Source organism: Magnolia sinica, chromosome 5 (assembly GCF_029962835.1).
Source record: "Magnolia sinica isolate HGM2019 chromosome 5, MsV1, whole genome shotgun sequence".
Lineage (NCBI taxonomy): Eukaryota > Viridiplantae > Streptophyta > Magnoliopsida > Magnoliales > Magnoliaceae > Magnolia > Magnolia sinica.
Window position 1 is genome coordinate 24,384,150 of NC_080577.1, and position 20,394 is coordinate 24,404,543.

Here is a 20,394-nt window from a genome sequence, read left to right on the forward strand (position 1 = left end):
ACGCTTCGTATTACATACTAGTTATCAACAATCCCACGAACCCTTCGGTACATCACATGCCAAACATAGGTTGCCTGAATTCTATGGGAGTCTTTCATCTACTATGCAAACCAAACACAAACGCGGGTATTACGTCGGATATCAGGTGGAATGACCATCCACTCGAAACGCCATTGGTGAATTTGCTTGTTTACACCACTGCTAGACAAGTCTCTGACAGGCAGCAATAAATGACAACTAATCCCATCCCTTCAATTCTGATGGGATTTGACGGGCCAGACAGGCCCTAAGGATAACATATGCAATGGTATCATGCATGGTGGAGTGTGATGGCTGATGCATATACATTGTTTGTGGTGTCCAACGTGATGGGAACAATACATCCAATCCATCCATCACATGTATCCCTTGACGCACTCTAAAGGTAAACAAAAAGGCCGATTGATGGCTGATACTTTCTTGGACCATGATAGTTCACAGTTAATACACAAGCATCGTTTGTGAGGCCCACTGCAATCCAATTCATCCATCATGTCCATCTATTGGTTCTCTTGAGGGGACTGAAAAAAGGCCAATTAATCATAAGGTGGATCATGCCCTTGGGAACTAACAAGATGGGATACAAATGTTTAAAAACCTTTGAGATTGTTTGCGGCGTTTATTAATATGGGTGCAGGATATCTAATTTGTCCATCATTTGGAAAAACAAAGAAATACCCTTTCATGTGACTATAGATTTTGGTGATATCTATTGTTTCTCTCCATGTGGTGTAAATATCTACTTCCACACACCATCTCTTGGTGTACTAACAAGCTAATCCAAATAATAAGAAAAATTACTTCCACATGGATTTTCATTTAAACACATCAAATCCAAACATTACAATGACAATGTGAATAGTTCACTTGTGGAGCTCTTTATAGATAGAGCTGTACACGAGTCTAGTTAGCTCAGTCAGCTTGCCTGACTCAACTTGGAAAAGTTTAACTCATCTTGGCTTAAAATTGGATTCGAACTAAGTCGAGTTGGCCTTTAAAACTCAAAAAAATTTCGAGCCTAGATCAAGTTTGCCCGAGCTGAACTTGACTCAGATTGAACGTCAACTCGAATCGACTCGGATCAAATTGGTTCAACTACTTGATTATTTTGATATTGGCACGTGCTGCTCGCCGAGTGTTTGATGAAATGACTCAATGAAGTGTTGTTTTGGGCACTTACATTCTCCGTGGGATTGGCTGATGGCAAGGAAGGAATGAACATGAAATAAATTACTTAAAAAAAAAAAACTTTACATTATAAAATTACCATCCTATCTTGATTTTGATGTTACCCGCTGTGTGTTTGATGAAACACCTGTAAACTGCTGCCATTGTTTTGCATTCTATAAGAACTTGAAGATGCACTCAAATGTGTTTAGGAAAATGTCACACAAGCTTGAAATCAACTTAAACTAGCCTGAGCTACCGGCTGAACCGAGCCAAGTTCAAGCTGGGATTAGCTACTAGCTGAGTTGAGCTGAGATCGGCACAGTTTCACTCGTGTACAGCTAATTACAGGTAGACTTAAGCATTAAGTGGGGTCTAATTTATCTTGGGTCAGCCCAAGCAACCCATTTAGTTTTATTCAGGATCTGTAGTCGGACCCGGTAGGGAAGCCCAAATCATTAATTTAAATGAGTTGCCTTTTCGACATGGCCACGAAGGAATTAGGATCCTTTGGTTGTCACGTACCGAAAATTCCTGTTTTCTTGCGTCGTTATTGCTCGTTGTCAGTAATGCTACATTAAATGCGATCTTATTATAACAAGAAAAGTTTCCTACGATCCGTATTCCCTTCGAAGACCCGACCCATTGCCACGTTATCGAGTGCGCAACACTCGCTAGACGCGTTTTGGCTTTTCCGTCTAAAAAAAGGAGGGAAAACAAGGCAAATGGCCCCTTCGTCCCCCCCCCCCCCCCCCATCTCACGAGGATTTTAATGATGGATATCCAACCACTATTGTTTTCATATGGTGTGGTCCACCTGAGATTTATATAGCTCTCATTTTTGGGATCAAGCCATAAAATGATCCGTAAAAATGGATGAACGGAATGGATGAAACACATACATCATGATGGGGCCCACAGAGCACCGACCACCAGCTACGGGGCTGGTGTCAGGGGGAGTAGCCAATCTGTTTCCCTCTCCCGCTTCCTCTCTCCATCCCTTCTACTCAAATCTTTCCAGAGTCCAATCACCCAGACGACTAAAAGAACATCTCCGATTTCTATCAAAACCCCATTAGAGCACGAGATTGAGAGAATCGTTCTCTATTTTAAGCCACTCACCTCCGATTTGAACCGCTGAACGACGCGGGTTGAGTCTTGTAATTACTGAACAAGATGGGTTGGTCATATCCAGACATTTCACTGGAAGATCTCTTGAGTCTTGTAAAAGGCTTTGTAGATATCATAATTCTCGCTTCTGGTTACCAATCTTCCGGTCTTCCTGCTGTTTGGGATGCAGAAAATATCAAGAAAGCGATCCGATGGGGTCTCTTCTTCGAAGACGTAAGCTCTTTCCTTTTGATTCTTCTTGAAATTGTTTTGTCGAATGCTGTAGTTTTTAATTTCACGAGTGGCCCCCCCCCTCTCTCGGTCTATTAGAAAGGAACTAAGGATCCTTGGATGGACTACTTTCCCTATTATGTTATTATAATCTGGAAAAGATATGAAATGCTTGGCATGGATTGCAGGAGTTTTTGTTCGATGGAGCAGGTTCAAATGAAATATGGCGGCGGTTTGTGCTGAGCATTGTATCATGACTCTTTAATCTATATATTATTTGGTGGTTGGATTTTACTTGATATCATGATATGGGTTGGTGCAATTTTTTGTTTTTTAAATGATTTTTGCTCAAGTCTAAGAAATCTTGGTAACGTCATATTCTCTGGAGGGGTCTGTTTTTTTGACCCTAATCCCACTTATTATTCTTTCGTTTGCCATAAATTCACAATTTTCCTCGTTAAGCTATGTAGGTTGAGTTTAAATTCATGCCATGAAATGGTTCGGTGGATCTTTTATCATATGAATGTACACTTCTGATATTGACAATCTTGTTGTTCCTTTCGGATTGCTAAAATACCAGGAACAAGCATGCACAGAATACTAGTTTGATTATTCAATTTTTTTTTTTTTTTTGAAAATCTATGTCAGGTTTTGAGTTATGATCATCTCCAGATTTTCTTTTTTTCCTTTTGTAGCATTTACTGGTGGAAACTTATGATTTTAGTTGTTGATGGGGAAGTGCTACATGATAGGTTTTCTACATTACACGTGTTAACTTGGCATGCCCAGCTCATAGTAAAAAATGGGCTGGTTTACCAGATAGATTTAGTGCGTTGAAGCTTTGAGTTGAGAGTGTCTCATGTATGCTGTGAATTGGCTTGAAAAGATTTCTTCTTTGCCAGAGTATTCATGGTTTAAAAATCAAAATTTTTTGCATATTGTATTGTTTACCATCAATAAGGGTCGTATGCCCCGTATCATCCTGTATATGGCTGTTTTGGGCTGATATGGTCATATTGCTCATTGTTGAAACCAGTACGTGCCGGATGACACATAATGACCTTGGCATATTGTTTTCAATGGAGCTTGCTATGTGAGTCTTTCTCTCTCTCTCTCTCTCTCTCTCTCTCTCTAATGCAGAGGCATTTTTACACCGGGCTTGAGTGGGGTAGCCTATGTGAAGCAACAACGTACTTGGGGTGGGCGGCCTGTGTGAGGCGGGACCCATGTGAAGTGGGGCCTATGAGGGGGTTTGGCCGAGGGCTTGACCTGGGCTATGAGATAAAGGGATTGATTTGCCACGCTTTATCAATTCGGGCTTTTAGAGCAAGTGGTTAGTTGTCCTGCGTCAAAAGTGGTAACAGAGCGGGTCAAAAGTAGTTTGAGCTTTTAGAGCACGTGCTTAGTTGTCCTGCGTCAAAAGTGGTATCAGAGCAGGAGTTTTCGGGTTCGAGACTACTCACCGGGGGTGATTAATGCAGGGGCATTTTCACATCGGGCTCGAGTGGGGTGGCTTGTGTGGAGGTCACATTGGGCTCGAGTGGGGTGGCCTTGTGGAGGTCTTGTGGCTTGAGTGGGGGCCTGTGTGGAGGTCACATTGGGCTCGAGTGGGGTGGCCATGTGGAGGTCTTGTGGCTTGAGTGGGGGCTTGTGTGGAGGTCACACCGGGCTCGAGTGGGGTGCCCTTGTGGAGGGTCTCGTGATTGAGACTTCTCATTGGGGGTGATTAATGCAAGGGCATTTTCAGATCGGGCTTAAGTGGGATGGCCTGTGGTTAGTTGTCCTGTGTCAAAAGTGGGGGTGATTAATGCATGAGTATTTTCACACTGGGCTTTGGTGGGGTGACTTGTGTGAAGCGGGGGCACACTCGGGGTGGGCGGCCCATGTGAGGCGGGACCCATGTGAAGTGGGGCCCACGAGAGGGGTTCGGCTGAGGGCAAGGTACTCCGTATTGGTAATGGTGGACGTAATGGTCACCACCATTACCGATATGGGTATCGGCCATAATGGCCGATACAGTGGCGTAATGACCATTACGACCCCTGTAATAGTTGAAAAAAATTGTCCAAAAAGTTCTAAAAAATATTTAGAAAATCTAGAATAATGTAAATATTCCAAATAAGTATTGATTTTTTGTTTTGAACATGTTTATGATAATGTAATGGTCCACTCTTTAGTGTTGTATCTAGTTGTTTGGTGAATTCGTGAACATGGTTATGTCTCTAATCACAATCGAGCATTAGAATAGAAATCAGAAAAAGGCATAAATACCGCATTCTATTTTTTGAAAAAAATGGCCATTAAAGTTTCTATTCACCTAAATCACCTCAATCTATGGTTTTAATCATAAAAAAATATAGTAAAAGTGGTCGAAATATATTGTAGAATAATCTAGGAAAGTTTTTGGAATAAGAAAAGTAGAAAAATGAGGAGAACATGAATTTAAATAGAAAAAAAGATGGTCGTTTTTTGACCATTACGGAGGTAACTATGTTATGCCCCATAACGGCCTATATGGCCCCTGTAACGGCTGATACGGTCTCAGAAAACCAACTGCACATTTTTGCCCCCGTATCATGTAACTGTCATGGGCGTTACCTATATGTATCGGCCTTTATGGCCGTAACGTAACTGATATGGAACACCTTGGCTGAGGGCCTAACTTGGGCTATGAGATAAATGGATTGATTCGCCACGCTCTATCAGTTCGAGCTTTTAGAGCAAGTGGTTAGTTGTCCTGTGTCACAGTCTCTCCTCTCTTCGTACATGTGCATACATGTTAGATGATACATACTGACCTTGGCAGTATTATGTTCAATAGAACTGGCTACATGGGTCTCTCTCGTTCTCCTTTATGTGCACGCTTGTGCATATTGGATGATTCACACTGACCTTGGCTGTATTATTTTCAATGGAGCTGGCTACATGGGTCTCTCTCTCTCTCTCTCTCTCTCTCTCTCTCTCTCCCTCTCCTCTCTGTGTGTGCGAGAGCATGCATGCATATTGGGCGATGCATACCAACCTTGGCAGTATAATTTTCAATGGAGTTGGCTATGCATGCACGCCTGTGTCATTTGAGCGCGGGCATGTGTCATTGGTGTATTTTGCACTGTATCCTGCTCCTCCTACGTGTCATTGCAACAAATTTTGCACCATGGCCTGCCCCTGCTGCCATGGTATAAATGGACAGTCCGTGCCTGCCCCTGCTGTCATGGAATAAATGGCAGTCTCTGTGTGTGTACGTGCATGCGCACATGTGCAGCCTGAACCCAGGTTGTGAAGTTATAGTCTAGAACTGTAACTCACCTATACAATTTTTTTAATCAAGTAAAAGTAAATTTATACACTATTGGTGTATGGGAAGAACTAGAAGTAAATTGACTCCCTGATCATGCTCAGCAATCGTGACTGGAGCCACATCTGAAGTAATAATTGCCTCTGAAAAGATATGACTTGGTCTGAAAGGAAATGCTGACTACAATCTGTCAAAAAATTCCTTCAATTTCTGAGCAATTCTCCGATGTTGCAGCAGCGACCTGTTGGAATTCCTTTCCATTCAAGGTTGATGCTTATTAGTTAAGAAACGGTGCAAGCTCAATTTGAGTTGTGTCCCTCCATGAAAACTTTATGTGAATGTTTTAATGGAGAGGAAACTGTAAAAGAGACGACCTAGAATGTTGATGAGGTCTTCATGCTTCTAAAGACAGCATCACCCATCAATCATAGACACTGCCTTGGTTAGTTCACATGCATAAACTTTGTTAAAATTCTTCACTTGGTAATGTCCTTTTGGCAAGGGTTGCTTTCAATTATTTAATATTTTCATCCTTCTTCAACATAATAAATACTCCTGATCATTATTGGGCAGGTGTTTGGGCGCTTATGCAGCTTAGATGATTACCAAGACTCTGTGAAGGAATTCAACTCAGCTCTACTGGAACTGAAGGCCAACCCTTATTTCCCTCAGGTGGTAAAGGTTCCATTGCATTTCATTGCCAAAATTGGGGAACTGTATGATTATTCGTGATATTTTTGTTCTTAACAATTCAGTTGCAGCAACATGACCCGGTTGATTTGTCACTCTAAAACTTCAGGGCCTTGCACATCTGTCTTCTGCAACTCTTACTAAAGCAAGAGATTTTGTTTTAAGACATCTGCTCCAACCCCTACGATTTAGAGATGCACATCTCAGTGCTCTTCTGACAGCAGCTATTGAGACGGATCTTGACGAACTCAGTAAAATGGGACATGATTGCCTCAATGTATATATTGACAAGTTGATGCAGCAGATAAAATCACTAAATCTCATTCCAGGAAAGATGAATTTAGTAAAGGATTCTATGACTTCAGATCCGACGGTTGATTTCATGTCCAAAGATCAAGCTGTGCATGATACTGTTATTAATCCTAATGGTCAAAATGATGCTGTTATGGATCTAAGAGTTCCACTTGTTGTTTCAAATATTAAGACCAATGAAGACATGAGGGATCATTCGAGCTTCATGATTGAAGAGCTTTTGCAGAGGCAGACTGCAATGTCACATGTATCTTCAGCTGAGAAATGTTTGGATGTCCTTGCAGAGATTCTCACCAAGAAAACTTGGGTGCGCTATGACGACAACTCATCAGAAGAGCCATTGTGCTCTGCCGTTGTGTAAGAATGTGCCTGACAGTAACCCGGTAGAAGTAAAGCACTATTTTCTACTTGTGGCCAACATTTGTTTTGTGGAACTGTTTGCATTTCATTTTATCGGAAATTCCACGTGGTAATCCATTCAAACAGTGTGATCCTTTTTGGACATGTTGGTTGTATGTAGAGCTGCGACTCAGGTGAGTTAGGCCAGGTTGAGGGTCAACCAGAGCCCAACCTGACCTCAAGCGGACCCAACCCACAACCTGACCTGATCGGAATTCCGACCCGAGGTGCCCAACCAGAACCCAGCCCGTCCCGACCCGACCCAACCCAAATACATATGATTATGCCCAATGGACCTAACTTGACCTGAATTTGCTCAACCTGAACCCAACTCAAATTCAAATCAGGTTGGCATTTTTCAACCTGAACCCAACCTGACCCTGACAACGCGACCCAACCTGACCCAAACTCAGGTTGGGTTAGTCAATCTGAACCCAAGTTGCAGCCCTAGTTGTATGATATCAAATCAACATGCATTTTCTGTCAAAGCGATCCATGTTTTTTGTACTGGAAATAAATTTTGTATCTACAGTTTGCTTTAGAATATGGTAATCTTACCGAGGTTAAATGAGGGCAACAGCACCTTAGGATTATGATGTAGCAATGGTAACCTCATTGGTTGAGTCTAGTTTACTCATTCCTAGACAAGCCTACTCCCATAATCTGTCCGTTGCCCTGCTATATAATGTTCATGTTACCAATGCTGGTTGAGTTGTACTAGAGAAGTGGCTCTTTAACTATCCGCTCATTGGTTTCTAAGCTGCAAGTCTATAATTTTATTGGCAACAATCTTTCATCCTGTTATGAAGTACCAAACCAGTTCTATGGAGTTCAATTTCATTGAAAGTGGTGAAGCCGAAAATGGATAACAATAGAGGTTCTACATTACTCAAAAGAGAAGTTTAACATGATAGCTTTCTAGCCTTTCTCATGAACTGTAAGCTTCTAAATTTTTTCTGAACTTCTAGAACGTGCAACTAACACTTGACATGTTGTGAGATGTAACATATGTAGAACCTGCAAGTTAATAACTGACAACTGTTATGCATGGTTCATGAGATCTCCATGTCGACCATGTCCTGTCTATACCTTCCATGCACTGCAACATGCCAAAGACAGTAACTCATTGGACACTTGTCATCAATAAATCCTGCACCATCTTTTCTGCAGCTTTATTTTATTTATTTATTTCTGGATGAGAAGTCCACTGTCTCCTGTGGTTCTTATGTTTTGTTTCAATCATTTCTACCATCTTTCAATTAGGTTCTTTTGGATCATTTTTCATGGACGGTGTGGGCCCATTATTCTGTCAGGGGAACCTGAATTTTAAATCGATGACATCATTTACAAATAAATGAAATATATGGAACATTTTAATTACGATAAATACTATCTGCATCTCATGCTATAAAATAAGGTATCTTTAATGTTACTCTTCGGGATTTTACATGAAAACACTAGGTAATGTTTAACTTAGAGTGTTATCAACTGCAGAACAAGCATGTAGACTGAAAAAGTCAAAAAATGAGCTTTCATACTGCCTTTTCCTCTAGTTCACTTTCTTTTGTTTTTTTTGTTTTTTTTTCCCTTCTTCTTCTTCTTATTTTTTGTATTTGGTGCAGCTCACTTCTATTTGTTGCTAGCTTTCATAAATTAAATGCAGCTTGGCTGTGATTTCCCAAACATGTCAATGATTGAGGAAGTCTCAAGTATCTATGTTATAGGCCTTCCTCAGAAAACATGTATTCTTTATCCTTCAAGTAAGCTTTTGGAAAACTAAATATAAATTGGTGCTGCCAATCAGGAAAAAAGAGAAGTTGATGGGATTTGATCTCTGGAACCAGTGGAGAACAAGGAATCTCTCATATTTGCTTGACAATAAAACTATTAGATTGGTCTCGGGTGCCAAGTTGATCTTTTCTGCCCCCAAAGTTCAATGGCTTCAAGTGTTCGAGTCATTGAAAGTGTCAAATGAAGCTCAAAATGATGATTTGCTTGAAATAATCGTAAGTTGAATTTATGCTTGAGATGAATTGATATTCCTTTGCATGTTTATTAAATCTTTGAGGCTAGAGCATGCTTGAGTTTTCATAATTTTCCATTTCTAGCAGTAGATAATCCTAGCAGGTCCTGTAAGTTTGTAACACTTAAATAAAGAAGGATATATCAAAGTGCCAACAATGCAATAAAATTGCATTATATGGTGACACATGATGAATATATGATGTCGTATTATCTGACGATTGATGAAAGAAAGTGATGCTTTTTTTATTTGATTAGACAACGGTACAGGTCGGGTCCAACTTTTCTTATGACAAGACGTTCATCTGGTGGGCCCTGTCATATAGTGATTTCTATCACTAAAAGGTAGTCACATGGAAATTTAAGTGAGAATATTTGCTTCTCCCCCCCGCGCGCGCACGGACTTGACCCAAGAATCAGGTACGAATTTTGGACTCAAACCCAACCCATTAAAACTTGGCTTAGGTTCAGAATGGGTCAAGGTAAAAAATAGCAAACCCTTTTTTAACGGGTCAGATCTAGGTAGAGGAGGATTCAAACTTGACCTATTTAGCACATAGGTCGGGTTTGGGTTGGATATTGAAACTATAACCGAGTTTTCACACAAATAATGTTCCAAACCATCCAACTGGTGGTGAATATTAATTTTGATGGTTAAAAATAAAATGGCCAACAATCCAAATTCAACGGGTAAAACAATATGGTTAGGGTAGTCTAATTAGTGTGATATTTGGTATATTCTTCATTGACAATGTGCCCACGATTTCGCAAAGTCCATATTATCACAACTCATAAGTAGTGGATGGGTAACCACAATTTAGAAAAAGGCAGTGAACCATTGTTGTAGTCTAGCCAAAAGAAACAGAAAAACCCATATGCTTAATAATTGCTTTTCTTGGGTTTGGATTGGGTCCAGGTCCATGTCGGGTCCATTTCGGTATTACCCCATTTAAAAACTGTGTTTGGGTCAATTCAGGTTGTTTCATATAGGAACTAACCCCAACCCATTTAGTAATTCGGGTCAAACTTTTGGACCTAGTAATGCATGAGCATTTTCACACCGGGCTCGGGCTCAAGTGGGGTGGCCTGTAGGATGCAAGGGCACAGTCGGGGTGGGCAACCCATGTGAGGTGGGCCCCACTTGTGTGAGGCGGAATCCATGTGATGTGGGGCCTATGAGGTGGTTCCTCCAAGGACCTAACCCATGGGATGTGGGGCCTGGGCTATGAGATAAAGGGATTAATTCGCCATGCTCTATCAGTTTGAGCTTTTACAGCGAGCTTTTAGAGCAAGCGGTTAGTTGTCCTACATCAAAGTGATATTAGAGCGGGAGGTCTCGTGTTTGAGACTCTTCACCGGGGGTGATTAATGCAGGGACATTTTCACACCGGGCTCGAGTGGGGTCCCCTGTGGGATGCAGGCCCACACTTGGGGTGGGCGTCTCGTGTGAGGCAGAACCATGTGATGTGGGGCCCATGAGGGGGGTTAGGCCGATGACCTAACCTATGGAGATAAAGGGATTGATTCGCCATGCTCTATCAGTTCGAGCTTTTAGAGCAAGTGGTTAGTTGTCATGCATCACCTAAACTCTTTTCTTTATCCAGGCCCACTAATTGTTGGGTCAAACTTCTGGACCTAGACCCTTTTTTGATCCAACCCACTAATTGTCGGGTCAGGTCCAATGCTTTGTCAGGTCATCTCAATGCATTTGCACACCTACATGTGGCACGAGTATTGTTGAGATTTGAGTTGATTGACTTAGCAAGTTTATAATTTTTACTCTTTTAATTTACATATTATATTTATAATGCATGGCTTGGAATAGATGTTGATAAGTTGGTTATTAAGTTTCTTATTCAATAATGCCATTGAATTCACCGACTTGAAGTGATATTTTCGATTCCATGGGTGTAGATAGATCCCAAAATGCAACTTGAAAGGGTTAGTCCCTGATGTAATTATCCATCTCCTTCACACTGACCAATATTGCTGCAATTGTTCTTGTTAGTGGCACAATACAACTCATTTACGGAGAAAAGGAAGTTGTTAGTTATTATTTTTAAAACTTGAACATGCTTCTTGAGAAATCCAATTTGGTATGCAATTACTCTTTTTAGGTTAGAAGATAGTTGTTTCCCATATACACTCGGTAATTTCATGATGCATGTATTATAACAGGAGCTCTCATTATTAGGTCTCATTTCAAGAAGATGGAGTGGTGTAGTTGAATACTTCATGTCTGTTTCATATGATATCGTCCCTATCTCTAAACAATATTATGATGTGCACCACTTGCTTGAGGATAGATCTGAGCTTCTTCATTCTAATGAGCTAACATTGAATTCCAAGGTACTTCCAATTTCCTAAATTTTATTGAATGGGCATTTCTACTACATTAATTAGACCCGCCTTCTCTATTTGTCGTTGATTGCATATGCTTTCTTTTTTAGTAGACGTAGGCCATAGCCCATTGTAGGCCCACAATGTGCTGATTTTTGGACTGTTTATCAATAGATTTGGTGGCTTAAATCAAGGATTATAATTTACTATTTCAGGAGAATGGGTGATTAATATGATTGAAGATATGAATGGGATTTAATCGATATGATTTGAGATATGGGCTGATTTTAGAGATATAATTACTTTCTATGGTTGCTTTTTATTATTAGGCTTTTACCATGTTAAGGAAGATTAGATTGGTTTGAAATAAATTGTGATTGATTTGAAATCAATCTCTTAGTTGGGAGGATTTTAATTAAAGATTCATTTAGGATCTATAAAAGGGGTTGGTGGTGTAGGAGTTCATGATTCGAATATTTTTCTAAGTGCGAGTTTTCTTAAAGTTTTTGTAAGAGAAGAAAATTGATATTAATAAAGCTCTCCCTCTCTACTACATTGTTCTTGTGGGTACACTTTATTATTATTATTTTTTGCAATTTGGGTATCGAGATCTCATTGACTCGATAACCGGGTTGCATCAAAATGCATGTTTTTTACTCTGATTATCTTTTGTTTTAATTTGTATGCATGATCAGCTCATGAAATTTTCGAACAAAGATATGAATCAATATTTTTTATCTTGACAGGATACCTTATCTCTAGACATACCCATTAACTCAATAGATATAGGCATATAGCAAGCACTCCTTGTTGCCATGCATACATGCTCCGTGACTCTTGATTAATTTGTTGGCGCATTGGCAAAATTTTGGGCTAAGACTCCTATAATATACATTTGTTAGTAATTATGACTTTGTGGCAAATCATCCATGGTATACATACATGCATACCAATCTAGACCCTCTGAATCAAGGGCCCCGTTATGGATGAGCATAGACTGAAAATCACACTAAACAGTAGATCATATTCTCTGAATGGTGGCCATCAAACAGTGAATTAAAAAGAGTAAGCTCAACCATCCAAATTTAATGCGTGAAATAGATGGTTAAGGTCATCCGATCAGTCACAAAAGCTCTGCCTACAAGTTTTTAGTTTCACGTTATGATACTGCTATACAAGACTCATAGTATGCATATGATCCTAAGAGTTCAGATTATATGAAAAAAAATAAAAATAAAATAAAAAATCTTAGAGTTCAGATGTGGACTGATATCCTGGTAACCCACTATGAACTCGTGCATTTTATCCTCCGACTGATATCTTTGGAGCCAATATATCAATGCTTATACTTATATTTCCAGCCACCATGCATTTGAGACACCTTCCAAACAAAATGCTTCTCTGAAATCAATTTCTTGAGTGCTTGGTCTATGTTATTAAATATGTTAGTGCAGTGGGAATGCTTACAAAGATGTTTTGTCTATGTGCTAAAGTGATTGGTCCTTGCTTTTGTGGATAAATCACAAACATACAACTGGACTATTTGATTGTTAAATCCCATATCTCATGTATTTTTCAAAGTGAGACGTATCGCATGCCCGAGGAATCTGATGGCAATATGTAACTCTATTATCACATTGCACTATTAACCTACATTTTGCTATATTCTGGAAGCTTAGTGCTGTTAACTTTTTTTTTTTTTTGCATTCCAGACCCTTTAAAGTTTTCACCTATCGTAGTCAATTTTTTTTTTTGTTTCCACGTAATGGTTTTAGTGGTTCAAAATTGGCTTTTGGATAGGAACATGACATTCTTGAGTATGTGACTACAATGTTGATTGCTCAACCTCACCAGTTATGGAAATTAACTCCAATCCTTGCAGCGGCAGCAATTCCTTCAAGGTAATTTAGTTTTCTCCCCTGATAATATGCATATGGGGAATTTACAGTTGTCTGATTGATGACTGCTAGAGTGTAGTACACTTTGGGCATTGCTAATGCACAAAGTGCTTATTTGACATTGTATTGATGATTTATCAATTCATATGGCTTCCCATGGAGGAGGATGGCTTCTTTGAGCATTACAATTCATCTAAATAACATCACTCGTTTAAGAAAACATACATGTTAGTAGAATGTTATACTTCTACCTGAATTCATTCTAGAGACTTGGTAGTTTCGTGTTCTGCTTCTTATCAGCGGTTTTGTACAGGAAATTTCTGTTAGACATCAGCACTAGCTGCATATTAGGTATTGCTTTCTTCATGTTTTATGTGGTCCAATGTAATTTATTTAATTCTATTATTTCTTACATTCTTGTAGCTTTTTTAAGTAATATGTCTTTAGGGGGGGCCAAAACACGTGGCACATGCATATGATGATCCAAATCAGGCATCCCATGGGCTCCAATGTTGATTGGCCTCTAACCAAAAATTTCTTTGACTGGACTATCTCAACCATCAAATAAATGAAACTTGTCTTGCTGACTTGGAGCTGTTACTGATTTTTTTTACTGTTAATTTGTATGTACCAGCTACAGGTTTAGGATTGCCTGAACATTATTATATTTGGACCATGGCCCACTCACTAATGGAAATACCAAGCAAGAGGTTTTGATCCCTTCCATGTGTTCCATGTAAATGACATCGAGGAATGAAAATGGCGTGCATCTGGGGGCATTTTTTCCACTCCCTTAATTGGAATTGTTGGAAGCTCATAAAATTTGTTTTTAATGGTTATGATCAAGCTCTTCTATGCAATTAATGATTTTTCTGTGGACAATTGACCTGGTAAAAGCGGGCGTACAGTTTTGCTAGCATGCCCTGCTCATCATTTTGATTATTCTCAACCAGAAGACATCTATGTTTTGGTTTTCATAAACTTTCGTCAACTGCAGAAAAGACATCTACATTTTAGAATGAATTTATAGCGTTGATCTGATCATAAATGCACCAGCTGACATCACAATTGCCAGCAATTTTCGTTAAGGTGGTCCTCTGAAGTACTTGACAACTCCTCAAAAAATTATTAATTTGATTCTCAGTATCTCACCTATCATCATTTTTCACACTCTTTCATCCTGCCTGATCCATTATTGCTAACCTATTTGTTTTAGAGAAAGCTGGCTGACTGTTGTGCAAGTATGTCCTGGTCTTTAATTGTTATAGCAGATATGTTGCTGTTTCCGCATGCCGCTTTTGGATGCACAATTGAATTCAATTGCAATAAAGTTCAATAAAGAGGAGATAGCCGAGCTGTGCTCACCTTCCTTTGCATTCATAATGTGGAAGTAGCCCTCAAATCGATGTTCCGTTCTTTTGGACCTCAATTGCAAAATTTGAAATGTTATTGAAGACAATTGCAATATGGCCCTTTTCACATTATTGAAGTAGTTATTGCAATTCAATTCATTAGTGCATTCAAATGCAACCTCAACTATATCTTGCCTTGCATTAAAAAGAAAAGAAAATCATTATCGATGGTTCTCACTTTATCTTGTAGCTAGAAAGAAAAAATTCCAAGTTGTCAACTTCAGAGTGCTTGTGTAATGCTTGAAGATGGTTACGAGTGTTTTGCAGGTCAACCTTGTTCCGACTGTATTTGAGTGAGCTGGGGAAGCAGGTTAAAGGCGATTCTTCCACCGTCAGGTTAGAGCATCTTATCTTTTTGTCAGTTATTTGATTCTTCCACTGTCAGGTTGAAGCATCTTATCTTTTTCTCAGTTATTCTATATGAAAGTTTTCACAGTGCACTTGTGTTTTTGGTTTGTTCAGGTGGGGTCCGTGCTTTAGTGATCCAAACAGAGGTATGATGTGCCTCACGAAGGATGGACCTTGCACCAGAAGTCCTTAAGATTGGAAGATCCCATCCACTGAGTCAATCACTATTGTTCTTTAACTCTTAACCATCTGTTTACTGTCGTGAATTGAAGGGATATGATTTCCAAATCTGGGAGATTTTGGTGCATGGTCCATCCATGGTGGGGCCCATCATTTAGGTGGTTTAGATCACTGAACCATGGGTCCTACTTTTACAAACCGAAAACCCATGGTACTGTAGAAGCTCTTGGGCCAGCATTGCATAACATCTCTTCCATGTAAATGCTCCTGAATAGAATGTCTACCTCCATGCTTATAGTTCTACATGTTCCTTCTTATATAGATGCTGCACTTGCACCCAAGATGGAAAGGAGCACAACAACTGTAAGTTACGTAGAAAAACAATAAGCAAAACATTAGAAGTTTAGTTCAGGCTGCTTTTGGTTGCTCCAAATATCATGAAATATCATGATTAATCATCTAATTCAGTGGAAAATATCTTCAAATTTCATGATACTTGGTGCTGCCAAATGTACCCTTAATTACTGAAGAATGATATCTTTCTCTGGTCATTCCATTTCAGTCAACCTGCATATAGTCTTGTATGCAGCTAGAAATAAATTCGTGTTCAAGAACTTGTTTTACACCCATGCACAAATTACCATGGTTCTTGAGAAATTTACAAACTTGATTCAAAAAGACACTCTTGATATCTGATTAATTTTGCCCAATTCAAGAACATAGTAGACATTTATAAAGTTAAAATAAAACTTGGATATTCTTTAAGTGTTACATTTCAATACATTAGTTTGGTAAATTAGTCTTCTGTCACAATGAGCTAGAATTGGCCGATGTCGACACTTCTATCAGAGGAAAAAAAATATCCATTTGAAAAAAATAAATAAAAAAATCCTTGTGGGTCAACCACTGATATTATGGTGGTAAGAAACAATATGCGGTGAAACACCTTTTGTTGGGTAGTGCATCTAAAGGTTCATTAGTCCCCCGACGCGATCTTTTGACCATGTGAAAGGGCACCTTTTGTTGGGTAGTGCATGTAAAGGTTCATTAGTCTCCCAACACGATCTTTTGACCATGTGAAGGGGCAATTAGGTTCATTTGAGTGGTCTTTTCAGACACTGGTGGAGCTGGAGACAGTATAGGATGCTTGATCTGAGTATATATACAATATGCTTGAGGTTTTGGTTTGAACATGGGGCCCATGATTCAGTAATTCAAAATATTGCTATGATGGTTTCTACCATGGATGCCCTGTGAACTTTACACTTCTGGGATTGGAATATCCTAGCCATTGAATCTTTTCCCATTTTTGGTCGAGTGTGGACCATTTCTGTATTTTCTTTCTTAACCGTTTATTTTCCAGCTGCCAATGGAAGGGTTAGGATCCATCTGGGAGATTGTTTATGCATGGGCCATCCCGAGTTGGGAGGCATCATATATACTACAGTTTGGCTCATGAAACAATGGGCCCACAAATTGAAAAGCAAAGCATACTTTTGACATTATCAACCGAAACAATGGGTCCTTACTCTTGCTCTGGTGGTAGACTCTCAGGAGTTTCAACGCCTGGTCAAGGGTTCGAGTACCCACAGGTGGTGAAATTCAACTACAGTGTGAGTGTGTGGAACGTGGTGTGCACAGATGGCACATGGACACACATGACATCATCATCATCATCGAAAGGCTTATCCCAGCTAATTGAGATCGGCTAACACACACATGTATGTGTGTGTGTGTGTGTGTGTGTGTGTGTGTGTGTGAGCGCGCGCACGCACTCATGCGCTCATTGCATATCACATTCAAATATCTAAGGGCCTGTTTGGGTAATGGATTCTGCAAAATTGGGATTGGGATTAGCTGGCCCCATGCCCTCCACGTTGGATTTGTATGCAGGAAGCGGAGCATTACCCCACTAAATTGCAATTTTCAGTATTAGCAGTTTTTTTTTTTTCTTCCTCGTTCTCTTTTCTTTTCCTTTTCCTTTTAGAGAGCTGCTCCAGTGCTCTCGGAGCACTATAAGTTATGGTGCTCCTAGTTGCATGGGAACACTCAGTCCAATCCATTGATCTAGACTGTTCATTAGGTCCAGGACACATTTCATGGACTACCATGCAAATATAACATTGATTTGGCAAATATTAATCATTTGATCAATGGCTTTCAATATGGACAGGCAAGATTATTTACATAAAAATAGGTCCATTCAGAAATTTGACCCATTGTTCAGGGCCCATAATGGATTGCTTATGATTCTAAAGAATCACCATTTCTAGGCAATTATAACTATGTCATCCATGGCTTGGAAAAAGGATGGCTGTAGAACAAGGGCCAAACCAAGGGTGGATTGGATCATCTGATCAGTGCACTTTTTACATGAGAGTGTTTGAAATGTGTTCTATATCTAGTGGACAGCTCAAATTGGTTGATCGGACTGTCCGAGTGAAGTCTGAACTGATGGAGCTAGGAGCACTATAACTTATAGTGCTCTTAAGAGCATTGGAGCATTTCTTTTCCTTTTGACTTCACATAATTGTGATTAAGCAGGGAAAGGCGGCTTTGGCTTGAGCAGTCTGATGTGGAGGGCATGGGGCCTGCCAAAACCAGGATTAAGCCCCTATTTAAATTCTAGTCATATAGGTCTTTGTTTTCTCTTTTGATGCATTGGACCCATCCAATCCTATTTTAAGGTTGTACGGCATTTAATATGTCTATGGTTGGTGTGTTTCCAGGTGAAATTGCTGAAAGGATTTGGTGCCTCTATGCCTTCCATATTAAAGGTTCCCTCAAAAATGGTTTATAACTTTAGAGATTGTCTTGGAAATGAGAAGGTTTTCCATTGAAACCTTGTTCCCCTTTTGTGAAAAAAAGCAGGTTTGGAAATCCATTTCCATTTCCGTTGTTTTACTAAAAAAAATTGTGGGTATTGATGTCCTTAAAGAAAAGCATGTCAGAAGATTTCCAAGGTTACAAGAGACAAATCTCTTTGTTTGACCGTATTTAAGTGGAAAACTACTCGGAGCCAAACAACAGAATTATGGTTGGAATTCACACTTTTCCATTTTTCTATGTTCCCATTTTGTTTCTCCATCTAAAATGAAAAACCGCTTGCAATGAAAAGGTTTTCCAAGGAAATCTTCTGTGTTTGTGAAAAAAGACGCTGGGATTGTTTTCATTCCTGAGGTTTTAACAAAGACTAACTGGGAAAAAGGATTTTCCATTTCCATTTCCATGAAAAGAAATTAGATGTTAAATGTAGATTTCTAAGGTTACTAGAGATACCTCTCCTCGTTTGATTGTTGACCTGCTATCATTTTCATTGAAAACTCCACTCCAAACCAAAATGTAGATTTATCGTTGGAATCAGGAGCAATTCTCTATTTTCTAAGGATTCCATGTTGGTTTTTTATGTTCAAGTTTTAGACTTTCTCCACCCAAACGCCCCCTCAAGAGGCTGTTTGGATATAAGGTTGCTAGAGATACCACTCATTATTTAACTATTGACCTTTTAACATTTCTATTGAAAAATTCACACCAAACTAAAATATAGATTTGTTGTTAGAATCCAGAGCAATTCTCTATTTCATAATGACTCCATGTTGGTTTTTTATGTTCAATTTTAGGCTTCCTCCACCCAAACACCTCCTTAGGGACTGTTTGGATACAAGATTAATAATAATTAATTAATTTTTTATTTTTATTTTTTTTGGAATTTGTTACAAAAAAGCATCAGGAAAAAAATAGTTTAGTTCTTTAGAAAATTTTAACCCATTTTGGTAAACACTGTTTGTTAATATACAATTAAAATATGACAAATATGAAAATTATGACAATAATATCATTTCACTATTTTATGTTGGCCTATGATCCATAAAAAATGTGGCTTGCCTTTTGGACAATTTAATTGCGTTACATATTTCTCATTTGTGATTGCAGGCAAAGAATTGTCATAGGCAAACACCATAATCATCATAGTAGTTGGTTTTCATCTAAAAATGAATAATTATTAAGATAACAATATAAAGAAAATAACCCATCATAGTAGTTGGTTTTCATCTAAAAATAAATAATTAGTAAGATTAAAGAAAATAACTGTAAATTGCATGTGCAATTGTGAGGCAAGTTATGTTGACTCGTTTGATCACAAACTGTTGCCTGGTTTTTGGTTAGACTAATGCGATTTCAGTAGTTGCATCATAACCTGAAAAGAAATTATCATGAACTTGCTCTTTTCAAATGTGGCCATTACTACTTTGACCTGCGTTTTCAATGGGTATAGAGGCACGGTTTTCAAAATAAAAGAAATTGTACTTTAACATCAGCAAAGTACGTTGGATCAAAATTTTAACAATGAATGCTGGAGGTTGAATGGCTTCTTTCTATTTTCTGGATCTTGACCGCCTCTGAACTTTGTTGAAAATGATAATGAGTAACGTGATATGGTGTGACAAAATTGTATACTTGGATAGCCTGTGTATACCAAGTAGTATTTGCCTTAAGAAGAGAGCCTATAAATCAGATTATATACTATATTTTATATGGTAAACAAATATAATACCTTCTAGGACTTGGAAGTTTGTTGGTCCTATTGAGTACCAAGGGCCTGTTTGGATACCACGGAATAGGTTACTTTTTAACTTATGTTAAGTCATTAAGCTAACTTTTTTTTTATTTTTTTTCACTTAAGTTTGTTAAACATGATTGAAAATTAACTTTGTGCCTAAAGCTACTTATCCAAGTTTTTTTTTTTTTTTTTTAATTTTATTTTTTAAAAGCTTTTTAGCTTTTCACTTTTCTACTTATCTCTCTCTCTCTCTCTCTCTCTCTCTCTCGATCCAGAGGCCCCACATGGACTGTCCACATTGAAGGTGGGGCTGCAAGATGAATGGTCAACATGAAAGGTGGGCCCCACATGATGGATCATCCAGATTAATGTGGGCCCACATGATGGATG

General features: G+C 39.0%; 1 protein-coding gene across 3 annotated transcripts; it reads left to right on the forward strand.

The window, feature by feature from the left end:
- Positions 1 to 1,958: 1,958 nt before the first annotated feature.
- LOC131245791 (uncharacterized) lies at positions 1,959 to 18,509 on the forward strand. 3 transcript variants are annotated; one of them, XM_058245492.1, is made up of 10 exons: positions 1,959 to 2,550; positions 6,416 to 6,514; positions 6,642 to 7,201; positions 9,048 to 9,249; positions 11,444 to 11,614; positions 13,406 to 13,506; positions 15,183 to 15,251; positions 15,766 to 15,806; positions 17,988 to 18,080; positions 18,173 to 18,509. In XM_058245492.1, the coding sequence occupies exons 1-10, from the start codon at positions 2,383 to 2,385 to the stop codon at positions 18,241 to 18,243; spliced, it is 1,575 nt and encodes a 524-aa protein (XP_058101475.1). In that variant the 5' UTR covers positions 1,959 to 2,382; the 3' UTR covers positions 18,244 to 18,509. The 3 variants fall into 3 exon arrangements, with proteins under 3 accessions (XP_058101475.1, XP_058101476.1, XP_058101477.1); XM_058245493.1 differs by lacking the exon at positions 17,988 to 18,080; XM_058245494.1 differs by lacking the exons at positions 15,766 to 15,806; positions 17,988 to 18,080.
- The last annotated feature ends 1,885 nt before the right edge of the window (positions 18,510 to 20,394 follow it).

Coding starts and splice junctions, on each gene's coding strand:
- LOC131245791 (XM_058245492.1), top strand. CDS start 2,383: ATGGGTTGGTCATATCCAGACATTTCACTGGAAGATCTCTTGAGTCTT. Junction 6,515..6,641: donor CCAACCCTTATTTCCCTCAG/GTGGTAAAGGTT, acceptor CTAAAACTTCAG/GGCCTTGCACATCTGTCTTC. Junction 15,252..15,765: donor GGCGATTCTTCCACCGTCAG/GTTAGAGCATCT, acceptor CTTCTTATATAG/ATGCTGCACTTGCACCCAAG.